This window comes from Amblyomma maculatum, chromosome 4, assembly GCF_055883805.1.
Source record: "Amblyomma maculatum isolate TAMU_Amacu chromosome 4, ASM5588380v1, whole genome shotgun sequence".
NCBI classification, from domain to species: domain Eukaryota; kingdom Metazoa; phylum Arthropoda; class Arachnida; order Ixodida; family Ixodidae; genus Amblyomma; species Amblyomma maculatum.
In genome coordinates this window covers 125290240-125313788 of record NC_139347.1, presented here as the reverse complement: position 1 = coordinate 125313788, position 23549 = coordinate 125290240, and the positions used below count along the sequence as shown (strand labels likewise).

The window sequence follows — 23549 nt, the reverse complement described above, 5'->3', positions numbered from 1 at the left end:
ACCCTCTGCCATACTAGCTGCATCTATTTGATCCCCGCAAACTTCCTAGTCTCATCTGCTCACCTAAGTTTCTGCTGCCACCTGCTACACTTGCCTTAACCTTGAAATCCAGTCTGTCCCTCTTACAGACATCTTATCTTGCCTTTGCCTTACATGTTCTGCATATCCTATTTTTCTTTATTTTTATTACGCAGTAATTACCTTGCATTTGCTCTCTCACCCATTCAGCATGCTTCGTGCCTCTTAACATTAAACCTACCATTGTTCAATCCGTATTTCTCTGCAGTCTTAAATTTAGGTTGAACATTTTTTTGTTGGTCTCTTTGTTTCAACAGTGCAAAAATATATGCATTTAATACAGCAGCCCCACTGTGAGCAATGAATCAATGTACCTAGAGCTTCTAAGTTCATTGACACAATCTTTTGTATACAACATACTAGCACGATTAGTCCCAATCTGAGAGCACCAATTAAGGTGAAAAGATTCTTCTGGACTGACAGCTCCTTATAGTTGTACCAAAACCTATGCCGTACATAAAACACAAAATTTGCTATTTCAGTTAAGAAAGTATGTCTGGTTTTACAAGAACCAGGATTTTCAGCCTTCTTGCCCAAAAGTGCAGTAAGATTGAATTGATACAGGGTAAGAAAATTACAACAGAGTGAAACACCTTTTTGATTAAGGCCAACAACACAGCAAACAAAAAAAGACAAAAAATGAGAAGATACTATGTGGACTATTTCTTATAATTTAAAGCAGCCCTCTTTTCTGCATCAAACTGACGCTCAAGCAGCAGCCACGGGATGCGATGTTCCTGGAAATGGCTACTGCTTCTGGTACAGCGACACTCACTATGAGAATTGACATACAGCAGGACATTTCCAGCTTTACTCTGTGGCTATCGCCTTTCTGTTACTTTGCCTCTCGTCATCACCAACGTAAAAATGTGTTAGTACCCTTTTTCAAGACTAACAGCAGCAAGATAAAAGCCTTAGTAATTGTTTTTGTTTTTGTATAATGTTGAATATTTAAGGAACACTGCACAGTGGTGCCAATCCGCATTCGTGGAGCTGCAACTTGAAAGAACTGATGTCTCCCTCCCAGACATCTGCACAGTAATTAATATTATAATGCACAACCGCCCTTCTGTACCATTATTCCTACCAAGCTACTAGTGGACCCCATGTTGCATGCACAGCTCAAAAAATAAGAGCATCGGTACCTTTTTCACTGAAACCAAAACTACATGCTAAAAATATTTCGATTTGAAATTATGTACAACCAAAGCCTTCGGAAATTGGCTAGTCTCGTGACCTGCCTCTGGACGACAAGAAAAATTTTCTGCAAACCCGAAAACTGAGAAACCTGATGAGCTAAGTGGTTAGGTGGCCTTATGCTTATCATACAATGACATTGCAAGGCTGGTCACCACGAGTTATCACCACAAGCAATAAGCACTAAAGTGCCTGTCTGCATCCTTGTATTATGTATTCAAAATACATTGCGAGAACACCTATTTCTACCAAGCTAAAGACTCAATCATTGGAGACATTACTTTTGAAGAGATAAATCTAATGAGGACAAAACATGCGCACTTGCACACCTAAATGATGCATTTAAACAAAAAGACAGAGGCACCAAGCAATCGTAACTAGCTAAAAGAAGCCACATACCTGCATCTTATCCTGTAAGCTCTCGGCACCATCATAGTGAACATGCCACAGCTCAATCTCACGCCAGCAGTGGTCCGTGTTCATGGGGTCGTCCATGTAGCCACGCTGCCTGCACTCAATGACGGGTTCATCTGTGCCCTCTTCCACTATGTAGCTGCTCCGGAAAAACTGCACAAGCACGAAGCACAATGGTGACAACTACGTCAGCACTGGCGTGCACCTTTCGATGCACACCACCATACCACCAGCTTTTATTTTTGGTCCTAAAACCTAGACCCCCAAATGAATACTTCAACCACCTGTATAGCTTCTAGCAGGGTTATAACACAGCCGGACAGAATGCGAGGATTTCGTTATTCGTACAATGAACATATGAACACGAATAACAAATAACTATGGCAGCAGAAACCATCGGCCCATTATTGGGATGTGTTGGCAATTTACTGGTCCTATGCATAGCTGGAAGTTTCCAACATTTTTGCTACCTGGAAGTTATGCACATAAACATCAAACCATGGCAGATTTTCTTTCTCAAAGAGAAATATTCTTGGCTTAAACTATTGCAATTGAAATAACTGCAGCCAGACAGCCTCAGGAAACAACAAATATGAGATGGGGGTAACGCAGATAGTCATAAGTAAGTTCGACAGCACCTCCCTTGACGAATGCATGCTCCTTACCTCCTTCATGTCCTCCTCTGTCTCACACTTGGTGATACCCTCCGGCTTGAACATCAACTTCAGTGTCTCATATTTGCCTTCTCCTGGGACAAAGTCCTGTAATGACATATGTATCCACATTTTATCGAACATCTGGCTACCATGGCATGCTGAGGTCAGTTTGAGAGGAGAGAAACTAAAGTGGGAAACTCTAGGTAAGCTTTGAATGCCTGGGGCTACTCAATTTTTACTGACATCACACAAGACTAAGCTATTTTTGCATGTTACCTCCATAAAATGTAACCACTACGACTGAGGATTTGATCCTGCGACCTTGCAGCCAATGAGTGAATGCTACAGACATTTAGAAACCTTAGCAAAAAAAAATACTATCAATGCATATTGAGATTCAAGTACTAACTGTTCAGTTTAGCTTTGCTTGGATACTCAAAATTTTATTGTGCAAGGATACCAATGTTGCATATTTACGAACTGAATGTCATACATTGGACGTATGTGCAAACTAGAGTTTATGACATCTGCTAGGTAGCAGGTTGTCAATTACAACATTAATCTGTAAGAGAGAAGTTGAATCAAAGTGTAAAGTGGCTGTTCCCTGCAAAGACCTGAAAGTGTTCATGGCATGCGTTTAGAATCCCTGGCAAAAGTATGACATCAAAGACATGAATCAGCACAATGGCAAACAAATCACAATGATGCCTGCAGAGTAGACATCATGTGCAAGCAGTCTGACTGTCCCAAGGCATGAAGCTCAGTGGCCAAATTTTGCAACCATTCAAATCATTTCCCCTTTGTTTCATTGCAACTTCAGTCATGACAAAAAGAACTGGAGTAGGAGAAGGAAGCAACCAGTTATCAATGCAGCCAACCACCGTAACCAGCTCTACAACAATGATCATGCTACGCCACTTTGTTGCAGAACCACTACCCAGTTTCTTTCTGGAAACAAAAACCTAGGCACGAAACGGATCGCCAGGCTTGCCAAACGCTCTGTCACGCCGAGTCATTTATCGGCATCAGCACTCGTCTTCTAATGCGGCATCATGGGGGCAAGGTAATATCATCCCAGATGGCCAACGCTACTGGAAGCATCAAATAATGGCATTGTGCCAAAAAAAGCAGGATGTTAGACTACTTCATGCAACTAACATGCAGTCGAAGATTGTACAGGCCCTAGCTTCCCCTGGTATTCCAACTGCCTTTCAACACGTGTGACAGCTTGTGCACTAGCCCCAACCCTGAAACTTTTCATAACCCCAACAACGATTGAGTGTTTATAAGCTTTCAGATAGAGCACAAAAATTATTTTCCCCCAAGGTAATACACGACAGATTTTTACAAAAGCTAGATTTATGTTCACATGATGGTGATGATCATATTGATATGTTTCAAAATAGCAATGGCAGATATGTCTTGTTCATGCTAGTAGGATTTACTGCAAATCCAATTTTATGGGAACATCTTGCCTACTAGTCTGTGCTAGGACTAGTATGATTGCACTTAGAACAAAACATTTGTGCTTGCTTTTTTTATGTCTACATCTCTGCAATTCTCAGGGCTGCCTGAACCAGCCTCAAAATATTTTGTGACAGACATTTAGATCGCAATGCACTTTACTGTGCAGACAGTTTTGCAAAGCCTTCCTTTTCTTTTCACTGGCTTTTCACAATCAATCACTACTGTAGCCACTGTGTTGAGACATCTCAGGATGTAGCTTCTAAGAGCACTCACCCCTGGTAGGCTGAAGTGGTCCGTCCGAAAAACACGCATCAAAACCACCTCGAGTCCTCTGCCTCCCACCAGGTGAATCTTGGCCCTCTGCCACCTGTGTCAAAAGGTCCTTTCAATGAGCACACAAGAAGAATTTTGATGAATATATATATATATATATATATAATGCTGCTAAGGAACATCTTTTGATACACTGCTGCCTTCAAAATAGATCAAGACTGCAATTTAGGTACCTCAGTAGGCTCCACATGCAGACACCATGGGTGATGGCTGAACACCAAAAACGTCTGTTTCATACACATCGAAAATTCAAACCTTTCAGATACACTTGCCATAAAAATATCCAGAAAACAGTCCACCAAATATTTCATAGTCATGCAATCTGTTCCCTGCAACTGTATCCTTTTGCCATATTTTCATGTTAGGAGGATCGTACACGGCAGCACGATACTGTTTATAATAACATGCTTATTTTTCAGTGAGGAAATTGATGCTCAAAATGAAAACATCAACAGACAGAAACAAGATGGTCCCTAAATGATGGGGTAGCACTTGCCTGCCATTGTCTAGTCTTGGTGGTATTTTACACATATGCACATAAAATGGTGCATGTCAGAAATCACATACACAACAAACTTTTGATGATGCAAGTGCTCTGTCCAATCCGCCTCAGGTTCATTATACAGGCTAGATGTGGCTTGGCACTAGCAGTATTTTTTCTAAATCCCGCCTAAGTGAATATTTATGAAAATAAAGAAAATTTCAATAGATTTTCTGTTCGCTTTCTTAGTTACCTCGTGATGATGAAGAGCACGTAATGGTTTGGACCCCAGCGTGGCAATGCTCCACGGCCTCGGAGTCCTGTCCTGCCGACAGGGTTCCTGTACAATACAAAAAAACAGTGATAGCGTATCCTGCATTGATAAAGGCCGCAAAGCCTCTATATATCATTCAGAAATGCTCAAATTAAAACGCACATCCATCAGATAAAATGCAAAAAGTCACAATGCCCCGCTAAAACAAAACTTCCATACCAGCACCCTGGCTTTCAATGAAAAACTATATCGAGGCTTCTACCACATCAGATTTTCACAAAATTTTTACGGTATGGTATCTGCGGCTTTCCCAGGTCAAGCATATGAAAAACATGATGCGAAGTTATTCAATGGTGACATATGATATTTCATTTTCTATTTACCATAATGGTGAAAAGATCATCAAAACATCCAAGACACCTTAAGAGTTGCTTTTAAAGCCAGAAACTGAGCTAGCCAGCAAAATTAAATTTGCTGTTCTACTACGTTGGTGGTCTGGGACAATTATTTTTACAAATCAATAGAAAAAATTTCTGTGGTATAGCCAGGACTAAATGCAAGTTTCACATATGCATTAAAATGTAGAAGTGCTTTGCACCAAATAAGCTTATTTAGCCCATTACGATAGGCTAGGCCTAATCAAGTCCAATTAGACTTAAAAAGGTATGATAAGTGCCCGCATGTGCTCAGGGAACAATGTACTACTGTAATACAATCTTATAAGCCTTTAGGCTCAGCTAGGCCTATTAGTGTTAATAAGGCTACCCTCAATTATGCTCAGGAAGGCATGGCAATGTGCTGAGACACAAACAAACTTAATTTCTCAACCTTTGCTTCACACATGTCTAATTAGTGTTAAATATGCCTAATTAGCTCTCACCTTGACCCTGGTCATGGTATTCGTGGCAATCATGGTACCACTATGTATGAAAGAACTAGGCCTGGTTGCTGCTGTAACTACACTTGGTTATATGATCAAACTGGAGTCGAGAGACAAGAGAAATTCATCTTGCTAGGCAAGAAGTGCATTCCCATTACAAACAGCTCCTTTACTTGTCGCACGACTGAATACATCTGGAATAAATGTCTCTCTAAATCGACACTCACAGGTCAGGGCCACTTCTTGCTATTTGCTGCTGGAACCTTCAATGCTAGGCATATGTAAGACAGGGTCAACTGGGGCTGCATTTTTTTTTTACAAGCATTGGAGACTAAGCGTTCGCTAATGCTTACCGCTACCTTCTACCCTACCACGTGCCAATTGGTCCCTGCGTGCCGAGTCCGCTGGTATTCGGCGGGAACGTGGCGAAGTTCAGGGTGATCTGCGCATGCGTACTGGCGCTCGCGCAGTAGCAGTATACGACAAGCAGTAGCACTAAACTAAGTCGCTGTTGCAAAACATGGCACGATTGAGGAATACTAAATACAGGCAGTGTGTTGCCTGCCTTTGTCCTGGTTTCTAGATTACCTGACGCCAAAAAGCTCACCTTTGTACTCCTAAAAGGTAACCAAGAACATTTGTAAGGTTTTTGACTTACATCGGCATTCCCTGTGCGTCGAGGCGGTAGATGATTGGCCCGCCGTCAGAATCGCTGATCCAGGATTGGCGGTTGATGCTCACGCCAGCTGGGCTCGTGGACACCGAATTCCAAGCAAAGCTCGGCACAGGGCCCCCGCCATCAGACGCCAGCTTTAGCCTGGAAATAAGACGGCACGCTGTCTCTCCGAGAGGAAAACAAGGCGGAAAGCTCTGAGTTTACTTTCTTGCTGAGACATCGGGAAAAATATGTTTAAGTATGAACTTCGAATCAAGGTATCCTTTCTGTAATTTTAGCAAAGCTTGCAAATGCCAAATTAAAACATGCAAGTCCACTTTGCTTCAATATCAGTAAATTTAGCACCTTACCCTCCCCTTCTTTAAATTCATTCATGGCCTGGGAAAACAGCGTTATCAAAAGGCACTGAAAGGCAGAGGTTTAAATTCTATGAATAATTCGATCACAGCCAATCAATGCGAGTGCGAAGGCAGAGTATGCATTCTCATTAGCGTTCCCTTTAGACGGAAATACTGCTGTCGCTGACGCATTCAGCCATTGCGAGCAGGTCGCTCGATGCTGTCCGCAAATCACTGTGTGGCAATCGGCGCCCCCTGTAGACTTTCCCGAACCAATTCAGCAATCAACTTAACAGCCCACACCTCTTTCCTCAACGCTGATTGGCTACGACAGTTTCTTTCTCGCCCGCGTCACTTAGCAACAAGCGACTATAGCCGTGTTTAATGAAGGCAACAGTAACACATCGCATCGCATTTCGTAGCGCCTCAAGATAATGCGATGCGACAGCGTTTACGTGTAGCGCATCATCTCTAGCGCGGTGGTGGCGGCATGCAGTTTCGCATATCTAAAGTAACGGTGGCACCAGGTTGAAAATTTTCCAAATTTGATTTAATGCTTAATTTATTTATGCCAGAGTAAGAGGAGAGCTCTTATAAATGATAACAACATCGTATCAATCAAAATGAAATACTTTGTCGCCTTTGTTTATCTTACCCGAAGCTACTTAAATATCCCGCGCTTTCTGGCAATTTGCCTCCAAGGCAATCAAACAACGCTTACTCGTTAAGCCTAACAGCTGTCATATTCCAGAAGCTATCTTAAAATCTGAGGCGTATTGTTGCGAGAATTGTGGTGTGCGGGCATCTTCAGACAAATAAAAAGTTTAATTCACTATTCGTTTGAAGTGATTGCGAAACACAGGGGAGCGACAACGACGAATTGGTGGCGAGGCGAGCGGTCGCCCCTTCGCCTGACGCTGCATTTTACCTCAAGGCGAAGCGACCGGGTTTACATGCTCGGATAAAGTCGCTTACCCCTCTCAATCCAGCCTTGCCCGGCGCTTTAATGCGACGCACTTTCCTAGCGCATTACCCCTGTTTACATAAATGCGATGCACTAGGAATCGGGTGCTTTGCAATGCGCTAGCTGTCGTATTTATTTATACACTGGCTTATATTTCTTATTTGTTCCCAAAGCGCTTTTCCCATCCAACAGAAACTCGCTGGAAGAAGGTGGGCAGAAATTCTGTGTGGCGCGGCAAATCTGCTTTCGCAGTATTTGGTTTCACAAATTTAATTTTTCACTGATCATAATTTCATTGAGTCGTTGAGTTTGACTAATTCGCCATCACCTTTCTGTTCCGCAGCTATGTGGGGCTATTCTAAGTGGAGGTTTCTGGAAGGTAAATGTGGACGGGTGGATGAAACTTCTAGAAAGTGGAGGCGATGGTCAAATGGGGTGTGCATTAAGCTAACGTTTCCAAAACTCCATAATTTTTCCACGTTTTCCCTGAGTGTTTTATAAATTCATTTTGTGGCACATCATTTTGTTCCATGCCAAAACGGGCTGACGAAATTCCGCCTGATGCTATCAATCTCCGTTGAAAAATAAAACAATGAATCACATTTTATTATAGTCGGCGATCGATTTTCCGCACTCAATGGGATCCCGAAAAAATCCGTAACCTTCGTGACCTTCCATGATCTCCAAAAATTGGCTTGACCATAAGGCTCAAGAACTAATAAATGTTTTCACCATCTCCCCCTTAATAATCGCGAACTTCGCCGCTCTGCATGTTTCGCTTATATGCCGTTAATAGAGTTGCAGCATAGCACGATCCGCTACTGTGATCTGCTTCCGCGCTCCACCCACGCGCATGCGCTGATTTGTCCCAAGACGGCAGGCGTGCACATTACCGGAAGCCATATGTGACTCCTTCAAGGCGATCTGCATATCATGAGTGGTGCCCCGCGGAAGATGATCACGCTTTGTTGCCTCAGTCGTACTTTCGTTATGTCCACACCGCTTCACTTCATGGCAGCGCAACGCAGCTGCAGGTATACTGCATATGCGCACGCCACGCGAAGCAATGACTGTTTCCATGGGTAACAACGCTCGCGAATACCGCTTGATGGAACTCACGGAAAGAAAGTGAGTATAGCCTGCATCGCATGTGTGCAACCACTGCAACAAAAATGGACGCCTCCATCAAGCCTTAGCGCAGGAAGGAAGAGTTCATTTGAGATTTGCATTGCTCACATTGGAAAATGGAAGCATCGCGACGTTTTCCGCTTCCTGGCCGGAGCTATCTACTGTGTAACACAAAGAAACAAGAGGAGCGCGATGCCACGAAGAGCTCAAGTGCGCACAACATGAAGCGCGTTTTCTATGTTGCATATAGCCATCGGCGACGGGCGGCACCGGGGAAGCGCATGCGTTGAACTCGCGTCGAAATTCGATGTGTCGCAAGCTTTTTACTGCTCTCCGGGGTCAGTCCGTTACAGGCAGCACAAAGCGAGGGCCCGGAGGTCGCTGAGCAGAGAAGACACATCCTATGAACCGTGCGAAGCGCATCTCCTTAGTTACGCGAGATAGAATTATCGCGAATTTCGTTGCCTTTAAGTACAACCACAACTAATATTCCCTGATGTATGCTCAAATCTCTTAGTTTTCCCTGAATTTCTCCAGATTATCTAAATTTCTCGAGAATTGTTTTTCCCGTTTCCCCAGTAGGTAGACAGATAGGTGGGTGGCCAGCTCTGTCTACACCTTGGCTGAGTTTTTGGCTTCTGCTACGCGGTCCATGACTTATGGGGCACCTCTAGAACACGAGTGAAGGCTATTCTCGCCAAGGCTTCATACGTTACCGCTGTTTTCGGAGTATATCACGCCTACTGCGAACACAGTGAAGGAAGATGCGGACGTGTGACTTTGGCCAGCATTCAAGTCCTCGTCTCTCGTTGTTTAACAAATTTTTCGAGGAGCATTAAAATTGGCTTATTGGATAGAATAGGCCATCTACTTTCCTAAAGCTTTTTATTTGATTCGAGGCCTTTGGGATAGTTTTTCATTCTTTCACAAAATTGAACAATGTCCATTATTTAAATTTTGTTGACATATTTTGAACTTTCAACGGCTTATTAATTTTTTTAAGTAGGCATCTAATGTGCGTGTAATAAATAGCATAATGAACAAGACTAAACTTTTTCTATCCCGCATAATTTGTGCAATAGAGGGCTATGTGCCAGCCAGTAACCAAGTGCACATGTCAGCTTAGGCGAACAGGCCGCACAGCCAGCACTTCCATTGGGGAACTGATAAGCACGCGCCCACCGGTCGCCCCAGAATAGACACAAAACGGACACACTGCTCACCCCAGAATGTCCTCGTCGACGTGAGGCTGCAGGTGAGCTGGAAAGTCGGCAAGCGGCCGGCTGTAGGCCACTGGGTCGTACTCTAGCCACAGAACCTGTACGCAGTGATCAATATGTCAGCCCCGTGCGCTCACCTTATGCACGTTCCGCTCAGTAGCAATAGAATGCGCATGAACATGATTAGTTTGGTTTGGTATTGGGTTTTAACGTCCCAAAGCGACTCAGGCAATCAGAGACGCCGTAGTGGAGGACTCCGGACATTTCGACGACCTGGGCTTCTTTAACGTGCACTGACATTGCACAGCACACGGGCGCCTTGCTTTTCGACGACACCACCTCAAAAAACTAAGAGGGGAGGTGTTGAACGCTGCTCAACCGAATCTTGAACGATAGCTCTGTTGATATGAGACACAATGCTGGCTTTAATGTTTGTTTTACCGGTTTCTTTCACGCTGCAGCGGTTACGAACACAGCCCTGTGATCATTGCAGTAAACTGCCGGGGTTTCTATATTTATTAGTAAAATTGCAAATTGGGCTCGAAGAAAGACAGTGCGCAGTATCGGTCACTTTTCTCAGTAGACACCCGACTCGCCCCACAAGGGAAGGGAGAAAGACGGATTGAAAGAAGAGCTATTATAGTGGAGGGCTCCGGAATAGTTGCGGCCACCTAAGGATCTTTAACCTGACCCGCCGAGGTGGCTCAGTGGTAAGACGCTCGATCACCGAATAGGAATACCCGGTTTCTAACCCGATCACTGGCGGCTGCGTTTCGAAGCAGGTGAATGGAGAGGCGTCAGTGGGCTGTATGCAAAGCCAGTACACATTACCGATGCTCCGCCGCTACGGTGCAATTGTCAGGGTGTTCAATGGCTGTACCCAAGGATGTGGGATAAAATCCCGGTCGCGACGACCGCTTTTCGATAGGAAGCAAGGCACCCGTGCGCTGTGCGAGGTCAGTGCATATTAAAGAACCCCAGGTGGTCGAAATTTCCAGAGCCCTGCGCTGCGGCGTCTCCCATAGCCCAAGTCGCTTTGAGACGTTAAAGCCTATAAACCAATCAACCCTCTTAGGGCGTGGTCAAAGTGTCCACCCAAAAGTGTGACAGATACTGCGTCTTTCCCTTCCACAAATGAATCAATTTTGTGAAAGAACGGCAACGAGCTGCTAAATTTAGCAGCTCTGTCTGCACAGTGTGACAGGCTCACCTGATCTGGCGCCCGTTCTCGCCACTCTTATTTGGGTTGGCATCATCCTATGAATGGCATTCGTATGAATCTCTCCATGGATTACCCTCTCTGCACCCCTCCACAGCAGCTGGCGCGTGCGTTGCATACGTGAATGGAAACATGAGTGGCTATTCAGAGCTGGAAGTGGTAAAAATATTTTAATGAAAATGATTAGGAGGTTGTAGCGGCGGTTGGAGTCCTCAGTCCGGAACCCCATTGGCGTAGGCTGCTGTCCGCGCTCTTCCGATGAGTTCTTTTTGAACCCTTGCGTCCGAGCTGGTCAGAGCTGCCTCCCACCCCTCCTGCGTTGGCTGGTTATTAATAGTGACAGTCTGATTTCGCTGGCATGCCCACACCATATGGTATAGGTCCGCCTTCTCCCCGCAGAATTTGCATTGTGAGTCAAATGACTCTGGATCTATTGCGTGTAGTCTGCGTGGATTGTTAAAAGTGTTGGTCTGTAGCTTGCGGAGGTGTATCTCCTCCCCTTTGTCTAGTGTCTTTGCCGGTGGAGGGTAGACCCGGCGAGATAATCTTAAGTGCTGAAGTATTTCGGTGTAAGTTAGCAATGGGATAGGAGGTTCCACGAGATCCGTATTGGGTGCCCGGGGGAGAAATGCTCGGGCTGAGGCGTGTGCGCTCTCGTTCCCTGGGATGCCCTGGTGACCTGGTACCCATACTAAGTGTTTATCCATGGGTTGGTAGCCACGGGTGTAACTATCTTGCAGGATTTTAGCTGCTAGCGGTGCAATCCTGCCCCTGAGGTAATTGCGATATGCTGTCTGTGAATCTGTAAGAATGTATTCTGAGGTAGTGTGTGTCGCAGCTAGGGCAATTGCCACTTCCTCCGCAGCCAGTGTGTCATGGCTGTGTAATATTAGTCCATCCACTGTTTTATCTTGGTGTACTACCGCAACGGCCGCCATTCCCTGTTCAGGACCCGCAGCATCGACATAGAACACGCCCTCGCGCCCGCCGTAGTGCATTTTTATAGCTTCCGCTCGTGCTTGTCTTCTTGGCTGGTGAAAGTCGGGGTGCATATTCCTCGGTAATGGAGTTCCCTTGAATTGTCCTCTCCATGAGGCTGGGATGTCGCTTTTAGGGTCTAGCTGTTCGGGGCAATTGATGTTCAAATCGTTCAAGACTTGTCGGCCAGTCAGAGTCGTGGAGAGTCGTACCACCTGCGCCGTGAGGTGTGCCTCAATCAGCTCGTCTACCGTGTTGTGGACGCCCAGTCGTAAAAGCCGGTCCGTCGATGTCGTAAGAGGGAGGCCCAGGGCCTTCTTGTAGGCTGTTCTGATTATGACGTCGAGGTTCTTGATGTCAAACTTCTTGAGACGAAGGTAGGGTGCCGCATAGACGATGCGGCTCACGACGAAGGCCTGCACCAGTCGGAGAGTATCTTCTTCGCGCATCCCTGATTTCCGCGTCGTTATTCTGGCGATCATCCTGCCGACTTGCTCGCTCACGAGGCGGAGTTTCTGGATGGCGAGGTGGTTGTTGCCCTTGTTATTGATGCATAGACCCAGTATCTTAACGGTCTGAACTTCCTTTATGGGTGAGTTGTCAACGTGGATGTCGATCGTGGCCTGATTTTTGTGCTGGCGGAAGACTAGGAGTTCACATTTTTCGGGAGAGCAGGTTAGTCCACACGCTCGTGCATAATTCTGAACTGTTGTTGCCGCTGTTTGTAGTTGTTCTTCCATCATTCCCATACTACCCCTAGTTGTCCAGATGGTTATATCGTCAGCGTACAGGGCGTGTCGTATGCCCTGTATCTGATTTAGAAGAGGTGGAAGATTGCGGAGTGCAATATTGAACAGAAGTGGGGATAATACTGCCCCTTGCGGAGTGCCTCTCGTGCCCATCTTCACTTGCGTTGTTTGTTTAGTGCCGATGCTGATGTTGACTGTTCTGTCTTTAAGGAAATCATAGATGTATGAGTAGACTCGCTGGCCACAGTTGGTGGTCTGGAGATTTTGGAGGATTGTGGAATGTTTGACATTGTCAAACGCTCCTTTGAGGTCGAGGGATAGAAGTGCTCGGTCACTGTTTCTGCGTGCTGGATCAATGACTTCGCGTTTGAGTTGCAGAAGCACATCATGGGTGGACAGATGTGCTCTGAATCCAAACATCGTGTGTGGCAGTAGCTCGTTGTTCTCTAGATAGTTGGAGAGACGTGCGTGGACTGCCTTTTCCATGAGTTTGCCTGCGCACGACGTGAGGGATATGGGGCGTAGGTTTTCAATGCTGATTTTCTTGCCGGGTTTGGGGATAAAGTGTACATTGGCTGTTTTCCATGCCTGTGGAATGGTGCCGATGCGCCAGCATTCGTTAACGTAATCCGTAAGTTGCTGCAGTGCCTCCGTGCCGAGGTTGGTTAGAAGTCCGACCGTAATTTTGTCTTGTCCCGGGGCTGTACCTCGGCGCATATCTGCTAGTGCTGCTATGATTTCTTCTAAAGTGAAGTCTTTATCTAGGTCTTCGTTCGGTTCCCCCCGGTATTCTGGATTTGAGGGTTCTGCGTCTCGCGAAGTGCAGATATAGCGACGCGTGAGTTCATCCATGAGTTCATCATCCGTGCCTTGAAAGTTGTGTAAGGCTCGATGCAAATTTCTACGTTGTTCACTCTTCGATTTCGGTGGATCAATTAGGCATCGGAGAAGGTTCCACGTAGTCTTGCTGTCTAGGCGACCTTTGAGGGATTCGCACCTTTTTAGCCAATTGGTGCGAGCGAGGTCCCATGCGTATTGGTCTGCTTGAGTAGTTAGCTTCGCTATTCGAATTCTGAGTTTTCGATTGTGCCTTTGTTTCTTCCACCGTTTTATGAGACTACGCCTAGCTTCCCAAAGGTGTAGAACTGCGGAGCCACAGATCATACGCTGAAACTCGCCGGAAGGGAGTTGTGATAGGAGATGAGCTATCGCTCTAACCATATCGTTCAGCCGCTGAACTTACACACGCTGAAATTTCATAACACGAGATGTGTTCCCGCTGTCTTTCATTAGCTTGTATTGCACCCCAGATTTGTACTTTTTTTCACAAACTGTCACACTACGAAAGGTAAGGGTGGGCCCGACCAATCAGAATTGGTTTTGGTTTGGTTTGTGGGGCTTCACGTCCCAAAGCGACTCAGGCTATGAGAGACACCGTAGTGGAGGACTCTGGAAATTTCGACCACCTGGGGCTCTTTAACGTGCACTGACATCGCACAGCACACGGGCGCCTTGCTTTTTCGCCTCCATTGAAAAGCGGCCGCCGAGGCCGGGATTCGATCCCGCGTCCTTGGGAACAGTAGTCGAGCGCCGTAAACCACTGCGCCACCCCGGCGGGGTCCAATCATAATTACGCACTAGACTGTGTTCTTACCCCACTACTACAGCGCCGTGGTCAACAGGTGCGCCAGAGTAGTTATGTAATGCGCGCCATCCAGATTGGCCCAGGTCGCTCTCGCATTTCACAGTGCTGCGAACAGCTTGTGAAACAGACTATAGACCAAGAAGGTGTTTACAAGCAAAGAAGGCACTGGCAGATGCCGGGTGCAGACTGGAGATGAAAAATAGGCTTAGCGACCATATAAAAATAAAATAGTATGATCGCTATGGTCTAATACATGGAAACGAATGTTTTAAAATTAGTTTTCTAAATCCACAGGGCACCGATGACGTCGCCTCCTCATGGAAAGAAACCACGAACATCACAGACCAGACTGCAGAACTATAAAACGTAATTTTATTTGAGCATTTTTAAAATACCGCGAAACGCACGGTGGCATGAGTCATGACCACGGCTCATATAAACACATGTAAGCAAAACAAACTGGAATATGTTTCTCCTTTCGCATTTACAGATGGAGGCAGCTGGTGAGTAAACGTTGGCGAGCGCATTTGCAGAAGACAGTGACAAAATATGCGTATATAATTTCGAATTCATTCTATATTTACGCGCTTTGAAAAATTTATGTCGTGAAGCAAGACAAATTTCCTGTAAATCCCACTATAAGCTGGGCGTTTCTCCGAATCGCGCAAGTTTCTCAAGAAGTCTGGCATGCTACCCTATACGTTTTTCTGCTTACTAACATCTAGTTCAGGCTATCCAGCTTATACATCTCAAACGCCTCAGCAAGGGAAAGAAAAAGAATGACGCCTGTAGCAGACAGTGGCGCAGACGATGCGCTTCATTCGAGTACCGAGGGCCCCGGTATTCACGAGCGCGACCTGTGTGAGTAGGCATAATGGGTCGGTCGTCTGCTACAGTGCGCAGTTTATTTATTGTGCTATGTGAATGCGTTCAGCGTAAACGCTTGTTTCGTTTGATTGGTAGCATTTCCTAAGGAATGGATCCTGCTTGCAACAAGTTGGACCACACGAGAAGCTTGCCTGATTCGGAGATGCACTCAGCGGATAGCCAGCCTCTGCAGTCTGTGCTGCTTCACAGCGCACATAAATATATCGGGGTGTTTAAAAATAGATTGCTTCGAAATGACGAGACATACCCTGCTACACTCTTATTCAGAGCACTTGCAAACATTTGCCGACCGGCTGCCTCTACTGGTGTTCTGAGAAATTAAAAAAATATTTCGATAAATTTTGCTTACACAACCTTCTGTGGGCTGGGCTCCAGTCTCGTACCCCCGAGCGTTTCGCGTCATATTAAAGACTATCCGCTTTCAAAATGACGTTTCATACTTTCACATGTTTCAAAATGTTTATGGTTGTTCGGAACTAAAAAAACAATGAAATAAAAAAAGGATTTGAAAACTTTTGCTTTCCATGGCACCTATGCTTTTTTCACCCCAAGTCGGCCGAGCTGGGTGAGAGCCGCGTCATCGCGTCTTGCTTACCTCACAGATCGGTGTTGGTCTATGCGCGCATTACGTTTTCCCATTGGGAACATCTAACTAATCGCTACGATTTATCCTAAAGATTAATTTATTCCTGGGCTCCACGCCTTAATTACCGGAATTTTACAGGAACACCAAAGCATCCGAAGTGAGAAAAACCTAAAGGGAGAATTATTTCAACCAACAGCCACAAGAAAAGTGCACATTAAATTTTATGAAGCGGTCCATTTTACGATGTCTCTCTATTAGAAGGGTACACCGCACAGCCAGGAGATTCAGAGGACTGAGACGATGTGTTCATCTTTCAGTGACAGAAGGATTGTTGGCATACTAATTAAAATCTAAACATGTGATATCACCAATGGGCTCTCAAGAAGCATGAGCTTGTTAGACTGTAGTTTCGTATTCGGTTCATTTAAAAAATGGGAAAATTTGCGGCTCGAACCAATCGCGCAGAAGACTGAGCTAGGCGATGCCCTTTTTTTTTTTCTGGTCGCAGACTAAAGTTCTAGCTGTCTTTAGATGACCGCGATATGACGCCAACATAAATATCGATTTCTCTGTTCTGAATAAAAATGTGGGGGACCTAATCGCAGTGACTAATCCGAACACTAAAGAGCATCTCTGTTGTCGAAACTTTACTCACCTGCCAGGCGACGTATTTGTCTGGAACTGGGTAGCGGAGGACACGCGTGCGCGGGTATGGGCTCTGCCGCGACAGCACGTGCACGGCACCAGGAAGTACGCCTCCGCCCTGTTCGCCTAAAACCGGCACCGCACTTATCAACAACACAGTCATTTGAAAAGAACTCCAAGAAGCGAGTAAGGCACTGGCACGATAGCAAGCTCAAGATCTCAAGCGTCTAGTCCCAGACAGTGGTAAGATGCTCTTCAAAGCACCTTAAAGAAATATCAACTTGGTACTAAAGTAATATCATGAGACCCGGAATAATTAGTGAGATATGGCAGAAGCCTTTGCCTTGCGGTAGGTGTAGTCCAGCCGTTGCCGGCAGTGCTGATGATGAAGCTGATGATTATGATGATGTATACGCTGTACCGTCTAGCTAGGGCCTCCCCTTGCCTCCTTGCTGCTCGGGCAGCAGCATGACACGGGAAAGGGGAAGTATTCGCCTTATTTGTTAATTATAGGCTCCACGCAGAGCTTCGAAGTTTGGCTTGAATAATCAGATAAGCAACCTCCTTGGATATCTTGCATAAGAGTATTACCGGAAATGCTGTTTCAGGGGCGCTTTAATTACTTCAGTATTTTCAGATGCAGTAACAACCGAGCAAGACCTCCAGTAATCGCTCCTCAATATATTCCATAGTGTACTTGCCAGGTCTGTCGGACGCAGTTTTGAGCGTCTGCAGGTAGGAAAACGATTTCCCCACTGTCCTCTGCAGTTCCTGAATCTGGCCCCTAAGCAGGCTGAGGGTGTGGCGCTGGTGGTCCATATCCTCCAGGAAAAATGACAGACTGCAAGTAAAAAGGGCAGCAGCCATTTGAGCGTTTTCCAAGTGTAAATATGCTTGTCCATGCTACATTCCTATCAAGAACAGAAAACGACACAGCGCGAGTATGGCCGAACCACTGACTGTGATCTATTAGCCAAATTTACAACACAAATAATTGAGAAACACTTACGCTCTGCCTCTAAGGGCATGGCGCGACAGCGCTAATGGCTGCTGCCTGCCTCCGCCCCTAGCACACCTCGTTCGCCTACATGCAGTTTGTTACTTGCTCAATTACCTAATTACTTACTTAATTTTAGCCTGCATATCCCACACGTATTCATTACGAAACAGTCGTGCTCATTATATGGAAGACCATCCGACATAGGTGCAAAGCCCTGCTTTATCCAACTCTAGTGGCAGCGTGTCTGCCTGGGAATTCAGGGGTCCTGGAGGGCTGAATGTCGATCCCTCCAAACTCAACCGCGAGCGCAAATTCACAACGCCTGCCAGCTCGGCCATATCGTGGTCTCGTTACGTCATACAACTCGACCCCCAGTAAGCGCCTCGGCCGGCCATGCCAGTAACCAACTACGACCTGCCAGAGGCATGTTGATTATATTAAGGCGAAAGCCTTTAATGGGTCATGCTGTCGTGGACAAAATATGCCCCGCTTTTGCGGCGGCTCTGATTGGCCGAGACGGGATGACGTCATAGAGGACTCGACCAATCACAGAGCACTACCACAGTATGCGCGAACGCGTGCCTTAATGGCCATATGTCATATGGAATGATCAATTACTAATTAATGACTAGTTAATTAATTAAATATGGATGACTGAATAAATCATTGCTACTTAGCACCGAACTAAGCGACTGATTATTAACTACTTAATGATTAATTAAGTAATTTATTATTCTGTGACTAATTAATTATATGCTAATTAGTGCCAGTTGCATAGCAGAATGCGGCACTCAGGCTTTTGCCTTTCACTATTTTAGCGCTAAAGTCCCTCGTAATTATATTTTTTCTCTCACATGGGGCGGGGGCGCCTGTGATCTGCGCACCCGTGCGACCAAGAGAAGATAGAGGCGGGGATCACCTCTCGAGCTGCTTCTTTTTGTTTTCCTCGAGGTCGCGCTCTTCGCGCCGCCGCTGGCTGTACTGCGAGGCCAGGTGCTTCCAATAGTTGTAGTCCTTCTCCGAGAGGCGAAGCTGTGACTTGGTCAGATCGCTGTGGCCATTCTGCGAGGCACAGACACACAAAAAGTAACCTCGGACAATCTCTCGGGATCAGGCGTCTTTACGTACTCGTCCTCACGAAGCAGTAACTTCATACAAGCTTTGTCACAAAATGTCATACAAATATCGCACAAATGTCATAAGTTATTATAAGACATCACAAACAATATATGCCAACTTATGATATTGTATGACATTTTTACAGTATTTGCATGCAAATCTATAATAAGGCTGTATGAGTTTATTGCATCACGTCCCCGTTTTATTAACGAAAGGCGGAGGTGCTCACCAGACGGTGGGTGGTGCGGCAGTAGTGGCACACAATGACCCGCCAGAGCAGCTGCAGCAGCGCGATGAGGTAGCTGAAGGCGTTCAAGGGTGGCGGCAAGCACAGCCGGTTCATGAAGTCTACCACCAGCTTGTAGCGTTGGAACTTCCAAATGTCATCCGACGCCGACTCGATCTTCTGCGCAGTGTGACTGAAGGCGAACCAGACAACGTGTCAGATTAAGAAAGCAAGACACGGCGACATATATCGGTTATATCCGCAAATATAACGGGCTGGCAAGAAGTTCGTGCTGTATTATCTACGTTTAAGCATATATATAGGCGCGCTATAAAATATTGCTCTAGCTAAAGGGGGTTAGAACTAGGACGGTGCCAAAAGCTAAATGTTCAAATTTAAATGCCGAGCTTAGGATATCAAGGAATACTCAAGCGCAGATATATTTTACTCGAGAAAGAACGTTTTAGGTGTCATCTTTAAATGCCCCATTCATATAAAATCCGGCTTCAGCGTCTGGCGTTGGCGCGGTGCGCGAACAATCACGAGCATGGCAGGCAATAGCAGGCAGCTGACATGGTCGCGCACTGATTGGAAGTATGCTTGCCTGGTGATACGTTTGGCAGGAGCTGCCAACTCGCGCCGCCCCTTTCATATGGGAGGGAATGTGATATCAGAATCCGCCTGTCAGACATTTTAAAGGGACACTAAAGACAGAAAGGAAGTGGGTTTGCATCGATAGAATGCCAGTTCCTGATTACAAAAAGACCACTCTTACTGAAAACAGAGCTGTTATAAGGCAGTAAAGAAGAATAACAGAAATACAGGTATCGCCACCACAGCCAAACGGCCGAGGCTCGCAACTACAAATCACGTGACGCGCTAGGGATCCCGGAGGCTGACAAATGCGAATTACGTTGCATGTTTGAATGCGGTAGTACGTTTTTTCTCAAACATGATAACACGCTTTTATCATACGTAAACGACGGCGAAAAGACAACGTAAACGTTGCAAGGCGAATACAAAAATATACTTGGAGGCGCCACAGGCGCCCACATCAGTTTTGGTTATGTTTCGGCTCAGGCATTTCGTGCGCACTCGGATAGTTAGTTTGAACCTGCAGCGCCTGAATTACTAGCTTGGAGCAGCAGATGCGCCTTGATGGTTGCCATTTGAGCATTCGGAGGCACGAGCGAGCGAAATCCGCTACCGCCGACACACTCCTTCGTTCACACTTCTGCGCCAACATATCGCCGCCGTTGCCGCTTCGACTGCGACCTGACCGCTTGACTGCAGCTACGTACGCCACGAAAAGCATACATATGCTAAGTACCGAAGGAAAAACGCATTATCATTCAATTGTTCGCTAAATCATGGCACATCTCACCAACATATACTGCGTCAACAAGACCTTCAACGTGCTATTTGCAGGCGTCGTAAACAAAAGGGGCATACATGCCGCTCATACCAAGGAGAGCGTCGATATATTGCGCTCGTCGCCCGGCGAAAAAAAGGCCTCGGGTAAAAAGTAAAAACTAAAAATAACGAAGCACCAGAAATACATTACAAAAGGTTAAAAAAGATCTATTTGTAAAAAAAAAAAAAAAAAAAAACGCCGCGCCAGATAAACCTTGGAAATATTTATAGTTTTTATGTCATGGCCCCATTTACAATAAAGTGTTTCTGCTGCCGGTCTAAAAATTACAACTTCTTGATCATCGGCGCATGCTGCCTGCTCTCACGTCTTGCAACTAATGTTCTGGATGCCTATGCGCACTATATTGTGCACTGGATCCATTTTAGCATGTGGAATTTCACAGCGCTGGCAAATGTAATGGCGCCGGCACTTCGGTCATGTTCTGCTACCGTGGACGTAATTTTCGCTGAACACGGAGCTGTAGCACAAACCTTGAAGGAAAAAAGTGCGACGAAGCTTCAAAACTGACAAGCGCAGCAGCGAGGACACTATTTTGCTGGTAACTAAATCTTACTTGTATGTAAACATGTCAGGAAGCGTTGCGATGACCGAGGGCGCGGTTTGTTTATACACAGTGCAAGAAGGAGCGCAAAAGCTTGAGAAACATGTAAAGTATTGTGCATTACAAGCGCTCTATGTTTTTTTTTTTCTTCCTTTATGTGCCCACCGCTCGGTAAATTACTCTCTTCATCGTTTTATTTATTTCGGCTGTGGCCGTCATTGCGAGTACGCTGTTGCCATGTTGGCCCTGGGATGCGACGCCGCGGGCCGCGCCGGCTCGCTAGCTGTCACGGAGTCTCCGCTTACGTCATAGTGTGCGTCACTCAACTCCAACTACGTAGTTGGAGGCCACAGTTTGAATTCGACCGGCGGGAACAAGAAAAAACCTCAACTTCTTATTGCTGAGATAGCAATTATTCGATTTTTTGCTGCCGGATATGCGGCGATAGTGTCGCCAAATTTAGCTTATTAGATTTTCATACCATCTTTGGCTGTGTTTAGTGTCCCTTTAATTCAGGTTATTCCTATGCAAAGCGGGTACAGAATCATCCAGCTCTATATATTGCCGCGAAACCTTCAAAACAGTATTTGTTGTTTTTTAACAGCCGCCGGCATACAGGCTTATCACTCTGATTCTGGACCACGTATCAGTTCCGTAATCTTTGTTTGTTAATGCTCGATGTCGCGAGTCACACCTTTATCAGTTTTTTTGTAGCGCAAGATGCACCGAGATCTGTCTCGAAGGTTCCGGCCACTCGGGTGTCTTTCCACAATGTTCCAGCCCGTGCTGGTAGCTGTTTGCGACGTTATCTAGATTGTTCTGTGCAGCCTTTAAATTGAGCGTCGACGAGTGTGACGAGCATTCTTTGTCCGACGACCGACAAGCACGTTTGCTATCGCCGCCGCCCCTTCATTTGTGTCGTCGACCTTGTCACTCCTACTTGACATCTGGTGGAGGTGCTGCCATTGATCCTTCAAACGAAGACCCAAGCCGTGTTCCTGTCGCCCTGGAAGACCAGCCTACAGGTCACCGAGCCAGCCGCCGACCTCAAGGCCTACAACCCGAACACGGTCTGCTGCCTGACCCCATTCGATCTCGGAAGGCATCGACGCTGACAATGGCCCAGCCTACAGCACCGGTTGTTTTCGTCCAACCCCGTGAGCCCCTCTGCTTCCACGGACGACCGGATGAAGATGCTGGAGACTGGATGGACCTTTTCGACCGTGTGCAGAATTCAAAGGCTGGAACGACGCTGCGAAACTCGGGAAGGTCTACTTTTCTCTTCAAGGACATGCAAGAGTTTGATTCGAAAATCATGAGGCAGCTATGAAGGATTGGGAGATTTTCAAGGAAGCGTTTTTGACTGCCTTTTCAAGCATCGTCCGAAAGAAAAGAGCCCAGGCCCTCCTTCAGTCAAGACTTCAACTTACTGACGAGCCTGTCCTGGCATACGTTGAGGAGATGAAGCGCCTCTTTCGCCGCGCCGACCCTGACATGACCGAAGGTGAGAGAGTCAAATTTTTAATGCGAGGCGTCAAAGAATCGCTTTTTGCAAGTCTTGTCCGAAGTCCGCCAAAAACCGTTGCGGAATTTGAAACGGAGGCGTCTACTATCGGGAAGACGTTGGCCACCCGGATGCGCCACTACGAGCGACCACTTCAGCCGGACTGCTCAACCCACTACCCCAACGCATCTGCAAGCGGAGAGAACCTTCGGGACCTCATCCGGGAGATCGTGCGAGAGGAGCTTTGCCGAATGCTACCATCATCGCAACAACCCCAGGTGGCGACGCTCACGGACGTCGTCCGTGAAGAAGTTCAACAGGCGCTGGGCGTTCCTAAAGCGACGACTCCGATGGCTCCAGAGCATGAATCAGCAGCGATGGACTATGCATGTCGTCCTGCACCCCGACGCGACCTCCCAAGCCCTCGTCGCTACCATCCTGCTCCCGAAAGCCGCCCCTTGGTCCTCGCCCGCCAAGCCTACCAACGACCCCTAAGCCCCAGAAAGCGCGACGCCTGGAGGACAGCAAACAACCGACCGCTCTGCTTCCATTGTGGTGAGGCAGGACACATCCTCCGTCACTGCCCGTACAGGCGGATCGGCCTCAGTGATTTCGCTGTCGACGCCCCACGACCCCGTCCTGGCGAGCGACCACAGGAAATCAACGACTTCCTGCGCAGCGGAGAGCACTCGTCGCCAAGGCGTCTGTCACGCTCCCCATCACCGTACAATGCCCGATTTGCGTCGCCGGGCCGCGGTTACGTGCAAGGACGGTCTCCTAGCCCCCGTAGGGGAAACTAAAGGCAGCAACCATTGGAGGTGAGGTTGCTCAACGGCGAAAAGACGAAGATCCTCCGCCGCCGACGCCCACTAACGACGACGCAACCATTTCATCGCCGCTCCACACGA

General features: G+C 46.5%; 1 protein-coding gene across 2 annotated transcripts in view; it reads right to left on the bottom strand.

Annotated features, from left to right (window-relative positions):
• The window catches only part of LOC146192317 (transient receptor potential cation channel subfamily M member-like 2), a 164602-nt gene that overhangs the window by 5335 nt on the left and 135718 nt on the right, over nucleotides 1–23549 (bottom strand). For both annotated transcript variants that reach the window (XM_084602439.1, XM_084602438.1), the window contains exons 19-28: nucleotides 19165–19354; nucleotides 18736–18878; nucleotides 17518–17657; nucleotides 16827–16942; nucleotides 10110–10204; nucleotides 6439–6597; nucleotides 4880–4966; nucleotides 4086–4179; nucleotides 2355–2450; nucleotides 1675–1842 (exon numbers count right to left, since the gene is read on the bottom strand). In XM_084602439.1, coding sequence (XP_084458565.1) covers nucleotides 1675–1842; nucleotides 2355–2450; nucleotides 4086–4179; nucleotides 4880–4966; nucleotides 6439–6597; nucleotides 10110–10204; nucleotides 16827–16942; nucleotides 17518–17657; nucleotides 18736–18878; nucleotides 19165–19354 — 1288 coding nt within the window. The remainder of the gene's footprint in view (nucleotides 1–1674; nucleotides 1843–2354; nucleotides 2451–4085; nucleotides 4180–4879; nucleotides 4967–6438; nucleotides 6598–10109; nucleotides 10205–16826; nucleotides 16943–17517; nucleotides 17658–18735; nucleotides 18879–19164; nucleotides 19355–23549) is intronic.